The 17,293-nt window shown below is 37.6% G+C and overlaps 1 protein-coding gene across 5 annotated transcripts in view; it reads left to right on the forward strand.

The window, feature by feature from the left end:
- SMURF2 (SMAD specific E3 ubiquitin protein ligase 2) overlaps positions 1-17,293 on the forward strand; it is a 96,064-nt gene that overhangs the window by 8,669 nt on the left and 70,102 nt on the right. For 2 of the 5 annotated variants that reach the window (XM_075119214.1, XM_075119215.1), the window contains exon 1: positions 12,990-13,018. The exons of the other annotated variants lie outside the window; for them this stretch is intronic. In XM_075119214.1, coding sequence (XP_074975315.1) covers positions 13,005-13,018 — 14 coding nt within the window. In that variant the 5' untranslated portion in view covers positions 12,990-13,004. Of the gene's footprint in view, positions 1-12,989; positions 13,019-17,293 lie in introns of those variants that run through there. 5 annotated transcript variants of the gene reach the window in all.

Genomic DNA, 17,293 nt, shown 5'->3' on the forward strand with positions numbered 1-17,293 from the left:
CATGTGTGCAATTTGACAGTGGAAATGGAAAACTAGAAATCGGTTCTCATAGTTGGGCTGGAACATATGGAAGAGAGTCTTTTTTGCCCATGGCATTTATTATGATACAACTCTCAGTCAATGGGTAACAATAGAATTACATTTTGTGAAATCCTAAAAATAATTGTTTTCATTTATTTGCTCCGTTTTATTAAACATCTGTTTTCCTGCTTGCCATTGAAATTAATATGATTGTAGGTTTTTTAGAATCTGGGCTTTTTAAATAGATACAAATGGCCTCGTTTTGCAAGATGAAGGTGACCAGATCCTTCTATGCTTGGACTCAGTGGGCTGAGAGATCATTGACCCAAGTGAAAAGACAGGGTACAGTCCAGGTTCTCATGCAAGTTCTATGAGTTTTCATTTCTTGAAATGGTAGTTCTTCATGAAAAGAGGAAAAGTATTCTTGGTCCTATTTATATTACAATAGCTCCCAAAACATATCCCAAGGGGAAGATACTGTCCATTTCCTGTTTCTTAGCGATCAATAAAATCCAAAGCAAAACAAGTCTGTGGACAATTAAATGATCTGTGCTGAATCTTAGTGCTATCTGACATAGTTCAAATGGATTGGATAAATGGCATTTCTAAACAAGCATCTAAAATTACTGTTCCAATACATAAATCGAGAACCTGGGGTAAAGTGAAAGAATCTGTAAAGGTACACCTTTCATATTTATTGTTACAAGAAAGTACCGGTTAAGTGTGTACATGTGTGTTTATGAAACAAATTGTTTTTGACATCTAGCCAAAATGTTTTGCACTACTGCTGATGTGGAATCCCTCTATGTTCTTATGGAAGTAAATGCTAATTTTATGGAAGCTCGGGGTACCATGCAATGATTTTAAATTGTTGGTTGCACATTGTTGACAAAAAAGGTCAATTGTCTAGACTACATAAATGCAGGAGTGCCCAAAACTTATGCTGGGGTCATGTCTGATCCTCCAGTGTAGCTCTGCACTACAGGCAAGACTTTCCTGTGTATGGCCTTCTGCTCAACAGTTGGGTAAAAATGTTTTTTAAAAAATGTTTAAAATGTTACCTGTTTCTCTTACTGAGACAGGAAATAAACTCCCTTTCTTTGTTTAGGAGCAATAAAGTCTGTTCCTGATGAACACAAGAAAGAGAATTTGTACTCAAGGTACTTCCTTGTACCAAAGAAAAATGGAGGGTGGAGACTGATTTTTAGTCTTAAGGTTACTCAACAAATTTGTGAAGTCTCAGAAGTTCAGGATGGTGACTCTGGCAGGTATAATTCCTTCACTGAATTAAGGGAGTTGGTTTTCAGCTCTCAACCTACAAGATGCATATTTCCATAAAGCGATAACGCCCATCTCTCAGAAAATAACTGCATCTTGTTATAGGTCAGGATCATTTGCAATACTGGGTTCTCCCCTTTGGACTTCTTTGCCACCGAGAGTGTTTTCAAAGGTTATAGCAGTGGTAGGTGCTTTCCTTCATCGAGAGGTGATTTTAGTATTCCTGTACCTCAATGATTGGCTGTTCAAGGGTCAGTCTTATGAAGCAATGCTGTCATCCACACAGAAGGCCCTTTCTCTGTTGCTGGAATTAGGTCTTCAATTCAATGTAAAAAAATCCACATCAACCCCTGTACAGAAAATACAGTTCGTTGGCATGTCCTTGGGTTTGTTGGTCGCCAGGACTTACCTTCCCGTGGATCGATTCATATCTATCTAATCAGAACTTCTGAAGGGAGCCCTCAGAACTAATGAAGGGAGCCCTCAGAACTCAGTGATAAACTGCCTCCAACTCCTAGGTTACATGGTAGCTTGCACTTTTTTTTTTATCAGACCATGCAAGCTTATGCCTTTGTTGGTCTGAGCCACCCCTGGAAGCAGTCTACTCCCCAAACAGACACAGCTTAGACAAACGGGTTTCAGTTCCCCACAAAGTAAAAGATTTCCTAGACTGGTGGAAAGATCATGACAGCATCAGTGCAGACATTCCTTTTCTCCAATCAATCCCAACAGTAATGACAGATGCATTCCTGTTGGGATGGGGAGCTCGTGTCAATGCTTATACAATCTAGGCCTGATGGTTGCCTCAAGAAACCAGGCTCCATATCAATGTGTTGGAACTCAGGGGAGTCAGGAATGCCTGCCTTCATTTTCTGCCTCTCTTCAGGGACAAGTCAACTAGGGTCATGACCAACAACATGGCCTATATATTTTATATCAGCTGGCAAGGAGGAGTGAGATACCCCTCTCTAGCGCTGAAGCAATCAACTTGTGGAACTGGTGCATAATCCATCATATATGCATTTCAGCAATCTACTTTCCTTGCCTTCAAAATACCATAGCCCGTGCTTTCAGCAGGCACTTCTCCAAGCACTATGAGTGGGAGCTGGACTCTCAGACCTTCCAAGGCATATTTAAAACTTGGGGATTTTCAGAACTGGACCTCTTCGCCCCCTCTGTGAACATCAGTTTTGCTTAAGAGCGGAGGTCTAGGCCACTGTTCTCTAAGAGATGGCTTCCTCCTACCCTGGACAAAGAGTCTGTTCTGTACATTTACTCCAACGCCTCTGTGCTGAGGGTGATGAATGAAATCAGCCAGGACAAAGCCAGGGTTATTCTAATAGTTCCAACATGGCAGAGACAAGCTTGGTATCTTTATCTGTTTCACCTGTTGAGCAACCAAACTTCTGATCATCCCCCATCTCTTCCCACAAGATGCCTGTTGATTGCTTCATCCCAACCTAGGAGTTCTCTGTCTCAGGACATGGATTCTCAATGGTTTGCAGGGCTAGAGTTTGACAGTTCTGTGGAGGTAAGACGGGTGTTGTTAAACAGTAGGAGAGAATCCCCTCAAAGTATTTACCTTGAAAAGTGGAAATTATTTAGTCATTACTGTCAACTCCAAGGACTCCAAGGCTGATTTTCCTCACTCTCAGCTGTCCTGGATTACCTGCTGGAACTAAAGAAAATTGGATTATCAACCAGCTCAGTCAGGGTTCGCTTGGCTACCATAACAGCCTTTCATTCCCTCAAGTGAAAGACCCCACTGCGGCTTGGGTTATCAGTCTAGTTCTTCGATGTCTGAGGACCTCCCATTGAACCAATGGTGACCTGCTTCTTACTTAACCTATGTATGAATGCGGTCTTTTTGGTAGCTATAATGTTAGCCCAAAGAGTTGGAAACATTGGAGACTTAATAGAAAGATCCTTCTTTCATGATATTCTTAAAGGAAAAGGTTTCCTTACATCTGCTCCCTAAATTCCTCCCAAGCTGTCATCCAAGTTTAATCATAACTCATCCATTTATTTATTGTGTCTCTTCCCCGCCCAACCCAACCCACATAATTCTCTATAGGAGGTTTCCTTTCATACCTTAAATGTCAGATGAGAATTGGCCTTTTATGCTGATAGGACCAAACTGTTTCAGAGGTCTCCTAGGCTGTTTGTTTCCATTAGGCAGATTTAAAGAATCCATAGTCTCCACTCTAAGGCTACTGAGGTGGGTCTCTAGATATATTATTGCATGCTATGATGCTACCAGCATTCAGCCCCCTTCTAGGGTGTTGGCGTGCTCTACAAGGTTACAATTAACATCTACTCATTAATTTAAAGAAATTCCAGTATCTGAGGTCTGTAGAACGACTGTGTGATGTTCAGTGTGTTCCTCCTCTAAGCACTATGCCTTGGTCTATGCTTCTAGATCTGATACAACAGTTGTCAATGTGGTTCTGTCTTCAGTTCTAGATCCACTCCTGAAGCCTCCCTCTGTCCTGTGGAGATACTGCTTGGGAGTCATCTGAAGTGGAGTGCCCACAGGGAGGCTACACAAAGAAAAGGTTACTCGCCCTGTGCAGCAACTGTGGTTCTTTGAGATGTGCCCCTCATGGGTGCTCAGCTACCTGTTTTGGAGTTTCTTTGTGGCACTTTGCAGTAGAGAGGGAACTGAAGACAATTCGTCCCTGCAGCCCTGTATTGCCTTGATATGGGGCACAGGGCTGCTTAGGGCATGTACATGGACTGAATGAATACTGCTAATGAAAATCTTATTGAAGGAATGTGGAGTGCATGTGGACCTCAAAGAACCACAGTTACTGGATGGGGTGACTAATCTTTTCTTCTCCATGTCCACTGAAGGTAGGACAAGAAATAATGGGCTTAATCTGCAGCAAGGGAGACTTAGGTTAGGTATTGGAAAGACTTTCTAACTATAAGGATAGGTAAGTACTGGAATAGGTTTCCCAGGGAGGTTGTGGAGTCCCAGTCATTGGAGGTTTTTAAGAACAGGTTAGGCAAACATCTGTAAGGGGTGGTCTGGGTATATACAGCGTCCTGCCTCAGCACAGGGAGTTGGACTAGTTGGACTTCTAGTACTACATTTTTGTGATTCTATTACTTATTCACATATTTAACAGAATCCTAATTACGTTTTAGTGAATTGCCTTGGAATTCCCACAATGTCTTCTACAGTGTTCCACGGCTAGAATTTTTAATGCTATCAGCGGGCCCACTTCTGTTCTCAAATATGTTGCATATTTTGTATTAAAATTAAAATCAGCAATAAGTCTCATGCACAGTCACATTCTGTAAGTGATGCTTTTTGAATTGCAGAGCATCTTAGTTATTCTAGGAATATCAATTTAAGTATTAAAGATTGCATCTTATGTAAAGTGGAAACATAGCATCCAATTATGTAATTTACCCTCTGAAAACAGCATGCAAAAAAAATTTTTTTTTCTGGACATTTATTTTTTCTGACAAATACATTTTCCTTACATTAATATTGTACAGTCATTAAGGAAAGTTGTACTGTGAGAATGGTGTCCATCTGTATTTGGAATTAATTTGGTTCATGGTGTCAAAAGTTATAGTGAAGAACCTTTTACAGTTTTACTTCATTAGGAATTTTTCTTTTCAGTTCTTTTTTGTAAGAATAACATTTGGACTTATCTTTACTTACTCTTAAAATGGAACAGGTTGGTCTACATTTAGCTGTGTTTTCATGATTAATAGGGTAAATGCCTTCATCTTCCATTATATTATACCCAGAGATCAACACTCTAGGATAGCAATCCAGTAAGAATTCACATACCTTTGTTAGCAGCTGGGTGGTAGGGGTTATCTTACCATCTCAGCATTGTAATAGTTTTTGGGCTTTAGTGTGCACAAACTCAATGTCAGTTAACTCCTCTGAGTAGACAAGGCCTTAACTGGAGATTTTTAGTGTAACTATATTGATGTACTGCATAAATGCAAACCTTTAATGTGGATTCAGTGCACTAGTGTATACTGGGAAAATTTTCAATATGTGAAATGTCGATGTAGAATATGGGGATGGAAGTAGGTGGGAGGGAGTGGTTATACATTTTTTAAACTTAAGTTCAGAACTGATATTTTGGGAGTAGAAAGGAGAGAGAAAATATAGGGGAGGAGATGGCAAATACAATGTAGGGGAAATAGAGACATAAATGGGTGGAGGGTCAGAGTAGAAAAAGAGAAGTACACAATGAAGACAATGTAAGGAAAGATCCTCCATAATGGATATTGGAGGAAAGAAAGAGTGAAGCAGAAAGGGAAAGAGGGAATTACACAAGCAAGACATACTAAGTTACGATTGTTTAACAATGTTATTAAATACTTTATACAGCTGTTTTATTCCTTTAAATTGAAGATAGTGTGGCCTTGAGGAGGTGTTTGGAGCTGTAGGTCTATGATAGTCCAGGTACTGATCATTCTGGCTAATAGGGTTAGTGTTCAGAGTAGCATATGTTGCATAAACTTTTCAAGCCGTTGGTATATTAGTAGAAATAGGGAATTTTGGCACCATTTGATCATGAGGTTGGGAGTAAGGTGCTTTATTAAAGTATGCAGACAAGCAATTGGAACAAGTGGACATAAGACACTAGAGCAAAACTCGTGCATACAAACATGAGTAAGAATATTGTGCATTGAAATCTTTACATTTTTTAACAGTGTACATTTTTTAGTCAGTGTATTATAAACGTAATAGGCAAAATGTAAGATACTAGTGTGTACATAGAAGTAAATGAGGTTGCACTGACGCACAGTTTTGAGTCTGGAGGGTTTGCACACAGTGGCCTTGATTCTGCAACCCTCACATGAGTAGTCCCCATGGACTTTAAAGGGAGAACTTGCATAAGTAAGGGTTGCAAGATTGTGTTCAGTGTCATTAAAAGTGTGTACTCTCACCCATATATGTTTTCTCTAAATTCAGCTATTCTTTTGCAATGGTAATGGGGAGCTCAGTAATCTGTATACAACATGTATAAAAGCAACTGTTGCAGTATTACTTTGTCTTATTTTAAACTATTTTTTAAAAAAACTCACCCCTTCTCCCTGAAACTTTGACCAAAAGATTGTTCTAACACAAGGAATTCCAAACATTAGGCGGAAACTCTCTCTACAACTCACTTGTTTTAAAGTTGGTAGTCTGTGTAGTTCACATTAAATGAAAAGATTGTGGTGGTTGCACTGGGCTGCTCTTATGATCATGTATTTAACTTATGTGAGATATTCCTTACTATGGGCTACTTTAGAGTTCCAAAGAACAAGATCAAATCATGATTCTTGCCTCTAGCCCAGAATGTGGCCAGATTTGGGCATACCTTAACTTTTGCTTGTACTGAATACCATACCCAAGGGCCCTTTAGTTGAGGATACCTTTCACACCTTAGTCCTAGTGATTTAAAGTGCTTGTCTACACTTAGGTTTTATAGCGCTCTAACTTGCTGGCTCAGGGGTGTGAAAAATCACCCCCCTGAGCGCAGCAAGTCTGAGCGCTTTAAAGTGCTAGTGTAACAGGCTCCAAGCACTGAGGGAGCGCTCTCCCAGCACTCATGCACGACCACACACACGCTTTGAAGTTTCCAGTGTAGACATACCCTTAGAACCTGGATTTCACCACCCTTTCTGTCCCTATTGCCACAGAGGATGTGTAATGAGAGGTGGTCCTTCAGATAACTACTGAGCACTTGTCTGCACTTGAAGGTTAATTCAGATTAAGGTAGGTTGTGAGTTTGAAGTGCAATAGCTATTCCTGAATAACTTCATGAGTGGCACTCTTATTCTGGAATAAGAATATTCACACCCAGAGCTATTTCTGAATAATGCCATGTGTAGTCAAGACTTCAGCCTAAGCCAAATTCATGGTTTTAAAGATAAGGACCAGAGCCTAGAAGTGTACCCAGTGCTGAATAGGCAGCTGGTGTGGTGTTGTGATGTGCTCTGCTCCATGTAGAAGGTGAATGTCTGCATGTTGAACCAGCTAGTTTTTGGATGACCTTCTGAGTCCGTCCCAGGTAAAATATATTGCAGTATTGCTGCCCTAAAGTGATCTAAACATGGAATCATTGTTGCCAAGTCTGAATCTTGGAGGTAAAGGTGCAGCTTCTTGTCTGTCTGAAGATGAGGTCTGAAGAGAAAATAGGCTTGTGTTTAAAACAAACAAAACCCACCCTGATTTTTTGCTTCTCTTATTCTTGTTGATCTTACTGGCCAAGAGGTAGCAGTGGAGATGGGTTGCACTGAATACCTTACTGGCTTTTAAAATATTTGGAAGAGTATAAATACATCAAAATAGCAGCTTAATTTATTTTTATATATATATATATATTATATATATATATAATATATTTTTATAACTGGATTTGGATCTCAGACATTTTGTGCACTGTAGGTTCCCTGGAAGCAGAGTATCTATCTTTTCATGTCTGCATAACTGACATCGACAATTTGGAAAGCCAAATTCTAAATACAGATTGATTTTTTTTTTCTTTTTTAAATGAAATCGGTAGGTTTTGCTTGGTTTTGTGGATAATTTTAAGCTGGTAGAGAGTAAAAGGAGCAGAAGTGAATTCTATCAAATGATTCTCCTAGTGTTTATTACAGGTAGGTTTAAAAAATGTATATTTTGTGGTCTCCTTAACCTAAACCTCTACCCCCTTAAGATACAGTCCAGACTGAGAGAGGAATTAAATGCAGTTCTTTATTCACACACAAAGCCTTAAGAGGGTAGGGTTTTAAAAAAAAAACCCAAAAAAAACCTTTTTCATTCTCCTTTCTGTTTCAAAGAGTTGTGGAGGGCTGCCTGAAAAACTGGAGCACGCTCCCTGTGACCTCAAATTACTTTTTTATAAAATACTCAGACCTCTGTTTCTCTAAATTCGGAATTCAAAGACAGAATGATTAGAAAAGCAACTGTACACTTTTTTTAAAAAAATGTGGTTATTGGATAAATCAGTATGAGCCCAACTGCTGTAGATAAATTTATTTTGCTGTTGCTTTAAATCTATGATGATTTGTTATTTTGTCAGTGTAAGAAAAACAAGAATATTAAGAAGTAATTTACTACACTGGGCTTAGTAAGGAGCATTCTGTTTCTATGATTGGGGCAGAACAGGATTGTTCAGATGTGTCTGATAAACAGGACAAGGTCTAGTCTGACAGCTGGCAATAATATTTTTTACTCAGTCAGGTGTACTAAATTAGTAAATCTATTACAAGAATACAGGAGAAACCTCACAAAAGACAGCCTTGTAGGCAGAAGTGTTGCCAAATGGGAAATGATTCATCGTCTCTGAATGGGATGAGCATTGAGCAGAAGCAGTTTAAACCTCAGACTGGTTTGGCTCATATCACATCAAATATGTGATTTTTAAAACTGTATCTTTTCCTATTCTTTGTCTCAACACATCCCGAACAGCAAAATTATATTTATGATCAAAATTGGATGGTTGGGTTATTTATACTTCTTTTGGAAGGTTAGGTGTGTTTGGTTAGTTTTGTGGTCCTTAACTATATTCTAGTATGTTTGTGTGCCGCCTAAAAACACTCCAATATTGTGACCATTGTCAGCTTCACCTTTTGGAGGGAAGGGGTTATATGTGCCTGAAATGTAAGTGTGACATGATTGAGGGTGTGTCTACATAGCAGCTGGGAGGTGTGATTCCCAGCGCTGGTAGACATTCTTGTGCTAGGTCTGCTCAACCAAGAGCCTAAAAGTAGCAGTGTGGCTATAATAGCTGAAGCTCGCTGCCTGAATACATCTCCTGGGGGCCAGGTGGGATTGTACAGTACTTGGGTGCCTAGCCTGAGCCACTGCCCTTGCCACTATGCTCATGCTGCTATTTTTAGGCACTACTTTGAACAGAGCTAGTGGGTGTATGTCTACCTGCACTAAGAATTACGCTACCTAGCTGCTGTGTAAACCATTCACTGATGTGCAGAGGCAGAGCTCCATTAATTTTGTGTCTGTGTCTCTTTTGCGTAACTACCCATAAATGTTGCTTAACATATTATTGTTCTTTGATCCTTATAATTTTGCTCACTAAAGGTAACTTGTTTGTTTCATGCTGACAACATGCCTGGTGCTGAATGGTCCTGCAACAAACAGTATCTTGCAAACATCTTTGTTCCTTACATTAGCAACAGAGGATATATTTGTGGATTCTTAGAGTTAAGTTACTTATCAAGGTACAAAGGAGGTTCAATTCAGAGAGCATTAAAGGTAACCTTCAAAAATGGGGGAGGGGAAAGAGGCTTGTGCTCTTTCATGCTGCTGTATTACTTATATAGAAGGCCAGAAAGTTGTTGTCACTGCTTTTTTTTTTTTTTAAGTAGTAGTTATTTAAGTCTTGTCTGTTCTAGAATTTTATGGATAATTGAAAAACTAGAGAAATTATAGCCCATCACAAGAGATGGAAGACTGAATAGTTTAGAGGAAGGTATTTTTAGTCACTCTCTAAAACCTTTTGTTATTGTTAAATATTGAGGCCTAATAAACACTTGGGAGAAAGATTAAATGTTTGTTCCTTGTTTAAGATCTGAATGGAGCTTCTAGTCTATGATTGAGATCCTCAAGAAGCTGTGTAGCAAAATTGGGAGAGAGTGAAACTTCATATTTCTAAGGTTTAAAAAGAAGTAGAGCCTTGCACCTGGAAAACAAAAACAAACACAAAATCTCTGCTCTTTCAGTACTTATTTATATATCACAAAGAAGCAAAAAGGGGCACAAATACAATATTAAAAATAATCATATGCAGGTCACCTTTAAAGATGAACTGAAAGATTATATAAAATCTAATCTATTTAACCTGCCAGGATTTAAATTTAGGCTGCTATATTTCTGTGTTGGAACAGATGTTGAGATCACAGACAACTGAGCAGAGCAGGGAACACAGCTCCTTGTTCTGTATTCGGTGTCTGTGATGTCATCAGCTGTTCTAGGAAAGAGACTGTAGATCTTGACATATAAGAGGAAATTCTATCCATCTATTTTAAATTTATCTGTAATTCATTTTATCTCTCTCTCTCACACTCACACACACACATTTATAACTTATTTAACACACTCCTAGAAACCATAAAATTCGATTTAGAATAAGTATTCCAGGACTAGCTCAACACTTTCTGAAACTATGACCGACAGATAACTTAGGCTCAGCTAGGTTCAACTGTTGGAGTAGTATCAACAGTAGCTGGATGTATCAATGGGACCATGGTTATAACCATGATCTGTGTTTCCAAAGAGACAGAATTCAGAGTTTTCCTATTTAAATTGCGTAGGTGATCTTTAGCTCTGGACAAAGAGACTTGGGTAGACCTGATGCCTGACAAGCTTCAGTCATTTATAATTCCTAATATGCAGGAGGCTGTTAGTTACTGGTCTCTCTTGTCAGTAGACCTTTTTAAAATTCAAGGCATTTTTGTCCAGCTAGTAGTTAGATCATCAGTTTATTGTATTGTTTCCTCTACTATAGAGCATTCAGTGATGGAGAGTTTTACTGCAATGAAACAAATCTTAAGGTTCTGTTTCTTGTTGAATGTCTTTTTCCTCTAGTACATTTTCATAGATACATGAAATATATTGGACAGAACAGAGCTGTACATTTTCTTTATCTCTGGTGTTGTCAACCCTTTTTTCCCTATAATGCTCTTCATTTGTATTTGTTAAGCAGTGAATTTGCCTTTCCACCCTTTTCGATCCATTCATCTTCACAGAAAGACTCCTATGCTTTTTTATGGACTCTTGATATACGACGTTTTAAAAATAATTTTGGGCAAATCACTACTCTATTCAAGAAGATTGAAATTAGTTCTGTTAGAAACAGAATGGATCTTGACTCTTCTTAGGTAATATGCTGAAGTCATTGTCTTATGGATTTCATACCAGTTGTTAAGGAAAGAGGTAAGAATTGAATGCATTAGTGATTCAGAGTTATAGGTGGGGCAGCTCTTAGTTGCTTCTGAACTCTTTTAAAGCTATTTTATACATATGTCTTAGAAGGGTATACAATGTATGTTCATGGAAGACTTTATTTCGGCTATGTCTACGTGACACGGCTGTGTCGCTACAGCTGTGCTGCTAAAAGTTGCACAGTGTAGCTGCTGTTTGGCGGCTCTCCTGCCGACAAAAAAATTCCACCCCCAAAGAGCAGCATTTGCATTGTCGGCAGGAGAGCGCTTCTGCCGACAATGCGCCATTCACGCTGGTGCTTGTTGTCGCCAAAACTTTTGTCTTTTTTCGGGGGGGGCGGGAGGGAGAGGAAGGGGGGTTCAACACTTTTGAAAGACAAAAGTTTTGTTGTTCAGTTGCCAATGTAGACATAGCCTTTGTCTCTCACTTGTGTTTAATTGCCGCTTCCTTCAAGATTAGAGATACTAACTAACCTTGGCCAGTGTTGCTTTTGATCTCCAGTTCACTTTTTTTTGTGTGGAGGGCTAATTGTTCTTCATATTGTAGTAAATTGAGATACATTTAATTTGTAATTTAAGGATCACAGTACAAATGCAACAGTTAAAATAGGTCATTTAAGTTACCTTTATTGAATTTCCTTCTCCAATCCTTTGTGTGCTTACTGGAATGTAAATTATAATCTGAATTTATTACAGATATGAGAAATGAAATCGTTAACTTTTTACCTGCACATTAGGCTTTGTTGACTGCCAAAAATGTTCAGTTTTTCAGATAAGCATTTTGGCAGTTAATAATTTAAGTTTGTTAAATTTTGCCTTTTGGCTGGAGAATTGTTCAGTATTATTGTAATTAATAATTTGCAGTGCATTTATGATGTGCTAACTGCTTTTCCTACATTCAAGAAGGGCAGTCTTGGGGGTACTAGGGAAGTTGAACAACATTTCTACTGTACAAAAATAATTGTGTGTTGGAAGCATCCCGACTGGTCTGAGAGGCTCCATCCGTGCTAGACCAGGAAATACAAAGTCTTCACACTAGCCTTTGTTTTCCTAAAATGTCCCACCAGTGCCACCACTGGTTCAGTTTCACTGGCTGAGGCAATGGTGGACATGCCAGTTGATACAGGATACAGGTGGACGCACACATTTTGCTACTGTATTATTTAGACTTGATCTAAGCATGCCACAAGTTCTTCAAAAATGGGAGTTCCTTAGATTTGAAATTGTATACATCCACTTAGAAACAAAATTGCATTGCCATATAGGAGACCTGCAAGTATACTCCAATGAGATTTTAATATACTGTTCTTTTTCTTCTGTCTGTATTGCAAAGGTTACAGAATAATTTCTTCCTTTACTCCATGACAGCCATGTAAAATAAAACCTGGACACATGAATAGACTTTGACGTGAGTGGCAGTAAGCCCATCACCGAATGAATCAAGGAAATGTGAATACGTTAGTCCCTTGTGCTAAGAATTCTATGGGTGTATGGTGGTTTTTTTTTTTTTTTTTTTTTTTTTGGCTTGGAGTGTGGTAAGAGGGAGGAGTGGAAAAGGAAGCCCTTTGTTTACAGTAAAACAATACTGTGAAGTAGACATCATGATGTTAAAACAGGAGTCTAAACATGGCAAATCTAGGCAGACTCCATCTGGCTGTGTCCACAAGTCATTCAGGCATCCTAGGCGCAGACTACTGGAGTCTGATATTTTTTTTTCTTACGGAAATTCAAAATTGCCTTGGAGACTATGTCCCAGTGTTTTATTACTGGACGAGATGACTGATTACTGGTTAAGTTGCCATGCATTTTTCTAATGTTTCTTCCATGATAAATATGACATTTTCATATTTTTTTAATTTTAATCTGCATGAGTGTATGTTAAGTGCTTGCACATAGTTGGTGTTTTGTTTAGTTTTAGCAGGAAACCTAAAATACTAACCCTAAAACCTTTATTAGAGTTATAAGGATAACAGAATTGAGTACAGTAAATCTAATGGAAAGAAGAAAAATGTACACAATCACTATAAAATTAGTTTCTAGTATACTTTGCAGCCCTTCAAATAGTATTTCAGATTATTAGGACATGCTTTCATTTTCTGGATTCCTTAGATTGCACTCTGGTGAATTATTGATTTTGCTGTTTGTTTAGTTGGAGAGCAGATTTACTTTGTTCTTACTGACAAAATGCTTACAGGCAGACTTATGTGAACCTTTTAAAATAGGTGTTTTTTTTACACATTGTGTATTAAGTTTTATTTAACAAATGCAAATCGGCTAAGTTGAACTTCACAAATGTATGTTATGTGAAGGATAAATTAGAACTCTGATCATTATTAAAGAAATATCTAAGGATGAAATTTCTAATAGTAGAAATTATTCTAATATATAATAAAGAAGGCTTTATATTTTGTTCAGAAACTCTTCTGCCTGGCACTTGGATTTCAGGCTAACGACATTTTTTTTTTTCCTTTTTGGGTTTTCTTTGTATTTTTGCACTGTTAAAATAATTGGGCTTTAATGTTGCACTAAAGTATTTTGATAATGTGTTGTAATTTTATTATTAGCTGAATCATTCTTTTAGACTATCTTCCAGATAAACAAAACTTTAATTAAAAACCAGGCCATGAGTCAATATTTACGTGTATACTTTAAATCATTTAGAATTATAATTTTGAAAGATAATTGTAGACCATTAGTTCCTGTTGTAGTTTGAATAATTTGACATTATTTATTTCAAAACAGTACTGGAATTTTGTCTGACATGGGAGAGCCTTAATTTCCAAACAGGTGAAATATGTTGCAGAAGTGATTTGTATTTCTTAGTGTTAAAAAGACCCCATCAACATGAAATCTAGTCTGTCATTTGCCATTCTTTTTGATTGTTTGTAAATGTGCTTGTGATGTGTTTGGGGCAAGGACTGTCTATATGTTAAAAGAAAAGGAGTACTTATGCTCAAATAAATTGGTTAGTCTCTAAGGTGCCACAAGTACTTCTTTTCTTTTTGCGAATACAGACTAACATGGCTGTTACTCTGAAACCTGTCTATACGTTGCAAGGCAGTGCCTATCAGGATGCAGCTGCTATCCTGATTGGAGCCTCTTGGCACTACTGTAATGCAAAAAAAATTTCAAAACATGAAGTTAATAGTTGAAGGTACCTCATGCCTTTGAGTCTGTCTGCTAATGTTTGTGGCTTTATAACCACTTAACAATTGTCTCTCTTTTGTGGAAATCTCAAAAAGGAAACTGATTGAATATATAGGGGTAACAGTGAAAGTTACTATATGCAAAGTGTTTTCAAATGCATACAATAAAGTGAAATCAAGACTTTTTCTTTTAGTTATATGCCTCTTAGATGTGACTTGTAAAAATGTAGTTTTTAAAAACCCCACATTTCTATCTGAATTTCTAAGTTTACGTTGTCCCTTTTAAAAACTTGGGGTGGATAAGGGATGTTATTGACTGCTCTCAATTTGGCACCCCATAGTGAAATCTCCATATTTAAAATACATGCTGTAACTGTAAACCAGAGAGTGGGGGAAAAAAAAAATCTTAACACCCCTTACTGCACGATGAAAACTTGCCTTTTAGCTGAACAACCCCAGTGGCATTGGTATGTTAGTGATCCTGGGTAGCTTTATTGCTGTCTCCCCTCCATTCTCATGAGCAGGAATGGCATTGAAACATTTAAAATCCTAATCTCTCAGCATGTGCACCTGTGAAATTTAAATGTGGAATATTTACCACCCAAGAGTGTTCCTTTATAGTTATAATTAAGTACAACCTTTTAAAATTGTATTAACTTTATTATTAACTAAAAATAACTCTTTAGTTTATGGGGGTGTTTTATAATTTGCAGTTCGCTCTCTTGAAAAAGCCCTTTCTGTTAAATCTGAGGACTCGGAAATATTTCGAAGTGAATGAAGATTAACTGCGCCAAAAAAAAAAAAAAAAAGCCAGTGACGGGATAAACGATATTCTTTGTATATTTTTCAATTAAGATTTTTCATATTTTGTCTTGCCACATGTTTAATATTTAAAGCTGCATGACAATTTAATTTGTACTTAGATTTTTAGTTAATTGCAATTCCCCTTGTTAGTTTTCTTAACATTTCACTTTATTTTATACCTCCTTTCTTTTGTATCTGGGGAAAAAACAGAGAAATAAAAGTTGCTGGGTAGCATGCCAGCAATTAAAGAAGACAGTAGAATTTGGTTAGAAATGTTTAAAGTACTAGGGTGTCCTGCTGGAACATGTGTGTGTGCGTGCGTGCATGCTTTCTTGAACTTCAGTTCTGAGAAAAATCTCATCTGTAAAGGGTAGAAAAAGTTCACAAAACATGCAGAAAGGTAGTGTCCGCTAAGTGTTCAAAATGTTCTAAACAGTTTGTGTCTCAGGAACAGTATCCTAAAAGTAAGTGTGTGTGTGTGTAGTCTCCCTGAAGTAGTTTCATTCCAATCAGCAGTGTAATTGGAATGCAACAACAGTCTGGAGGAGGAAGGAGAATTTTTGGCAAGAAGAGACAGAGCAGTTGGGAGCTTTATTCAGATTAAAGCATAGACGACCATTCATTATCGGTACATGCACATTAGCAACAGCATAGCATTGTGTTTCTACAGCTGGGACTTATTTTAATGATTGTATTACACTGTATATTACATGCAGACTGCTGGGATCCAGTCTCAGAAAGCCATATTAATGGTTTCCAAGATGATGATTGGGTAGAGAAAACAACAATTTGTCTCTAAAATGAACTATTGCGGTGAGACCTGAAGGGCAGCATGTCTTTCCCTCCCCCACTCCACGTGTTCCATAGGGTCTGAAAGAAATACCTATTTTATTTGTTTATTTTAAGAGCAGACTCTTGTGTTAAAATAACTATAATGCTTGAACCTACTGGTTGGGTTTAAAAGGCTGAAATAGTTTTTCTATGGTGATGACATGTGAAAAGACAGAAGATTAGTAAACATAATCTTAGTTTTGGACTCGGTCCTTTTTTCTCTGTAAATTTATTGCTATCTGTTGTCACGGTATTGGTTGCTTTTGGATATTGGCAATGATAAGTGTTCATTTTCTTGTAGCATAACCATGTGCTGTGCTTTAAACATATTTGTTTTGCAATTTCTTTCCTGTTTCTGCAGTTTAACAGACTTGAGTTCTATGGTCATGTGAGTTTTTTTTATTTTTTTAATCTATTTTGAGCTAAAATCAAGATCTTTTGGTATCTGTTCTTGTGCTGTGGACACCTGAATGGTATACTTTGGGATGAAATACATAAATATATTTGTCAAAATTAAAACTCTTTAATTATTGGGTGCTTCAAGGACATCTTATTCTTTACTGTAAAAAGTAGTTAAGCATTTCATCTTTTAATAACACTTTATTTTTATATAGCATCTTTCATCTGAAGCTCTCAAAGTGCTTTACAGATGCTAAATATTCTGTATTTATATTGTTTTAAGGTCTAGGGCTCCAATTATAAATTAGTGCCCAGTTATAGACTAGGCACTGTACAAACACATACAAATATATTTGAGCATAAGCTTTCGTGAGCTACAGCTCACTTCATCGGATGCATAAAAGTGGAAAATGCAGTGAGAATGTTTTTATACACACAGCATTTTCCACTTTTATGCATCCGATGAAGCGAGCTGTAGCTCACGAAAGCTTATGCTCAAATAAATTGGTTAGTCTCTAAGGTGCCACAAGTACTCCTTTTCTTTTTGTGAATACAGACTAACACGGCTGCTACTCTGAAACCTGACATACAAATATCAGATTTTACTTATATAACACAAGAAACAATAGATGAATACAAAAGATGGACAGGGGATCACAATGTAATAGATACTAACTCATAACACTCCTATGAGGTAAATGGTATTCGCATTTTACAGCTGTGTGGGAAACTGATGCACAGATAAGTAGTGTTGGCTAAGTCATTTAACCTGTGTTCCCTTGGCAGAGTTGGATTCAGTACTTATGGGTTTATTTCCAAGACCCTTACTCTAACCACCAGGCAACTAACAACAAACCAGCTATCACTGGTAGACTGTCTCAGAG

This window comes from Caretta caretta, chromosome 14 (assembly GCF_965140235.1).
Source record: "Caretta caretta isolate rCarCar2 chromosome 14, rCarCar1.hap1, whole genome shotgun sequence".
Classification (NCBI taxonomy): domain Eukaryota; kingdom Metazoa; phylum Chordata; order Testudines; family Cheloniidae; genus Caretta; species Caretta caretta.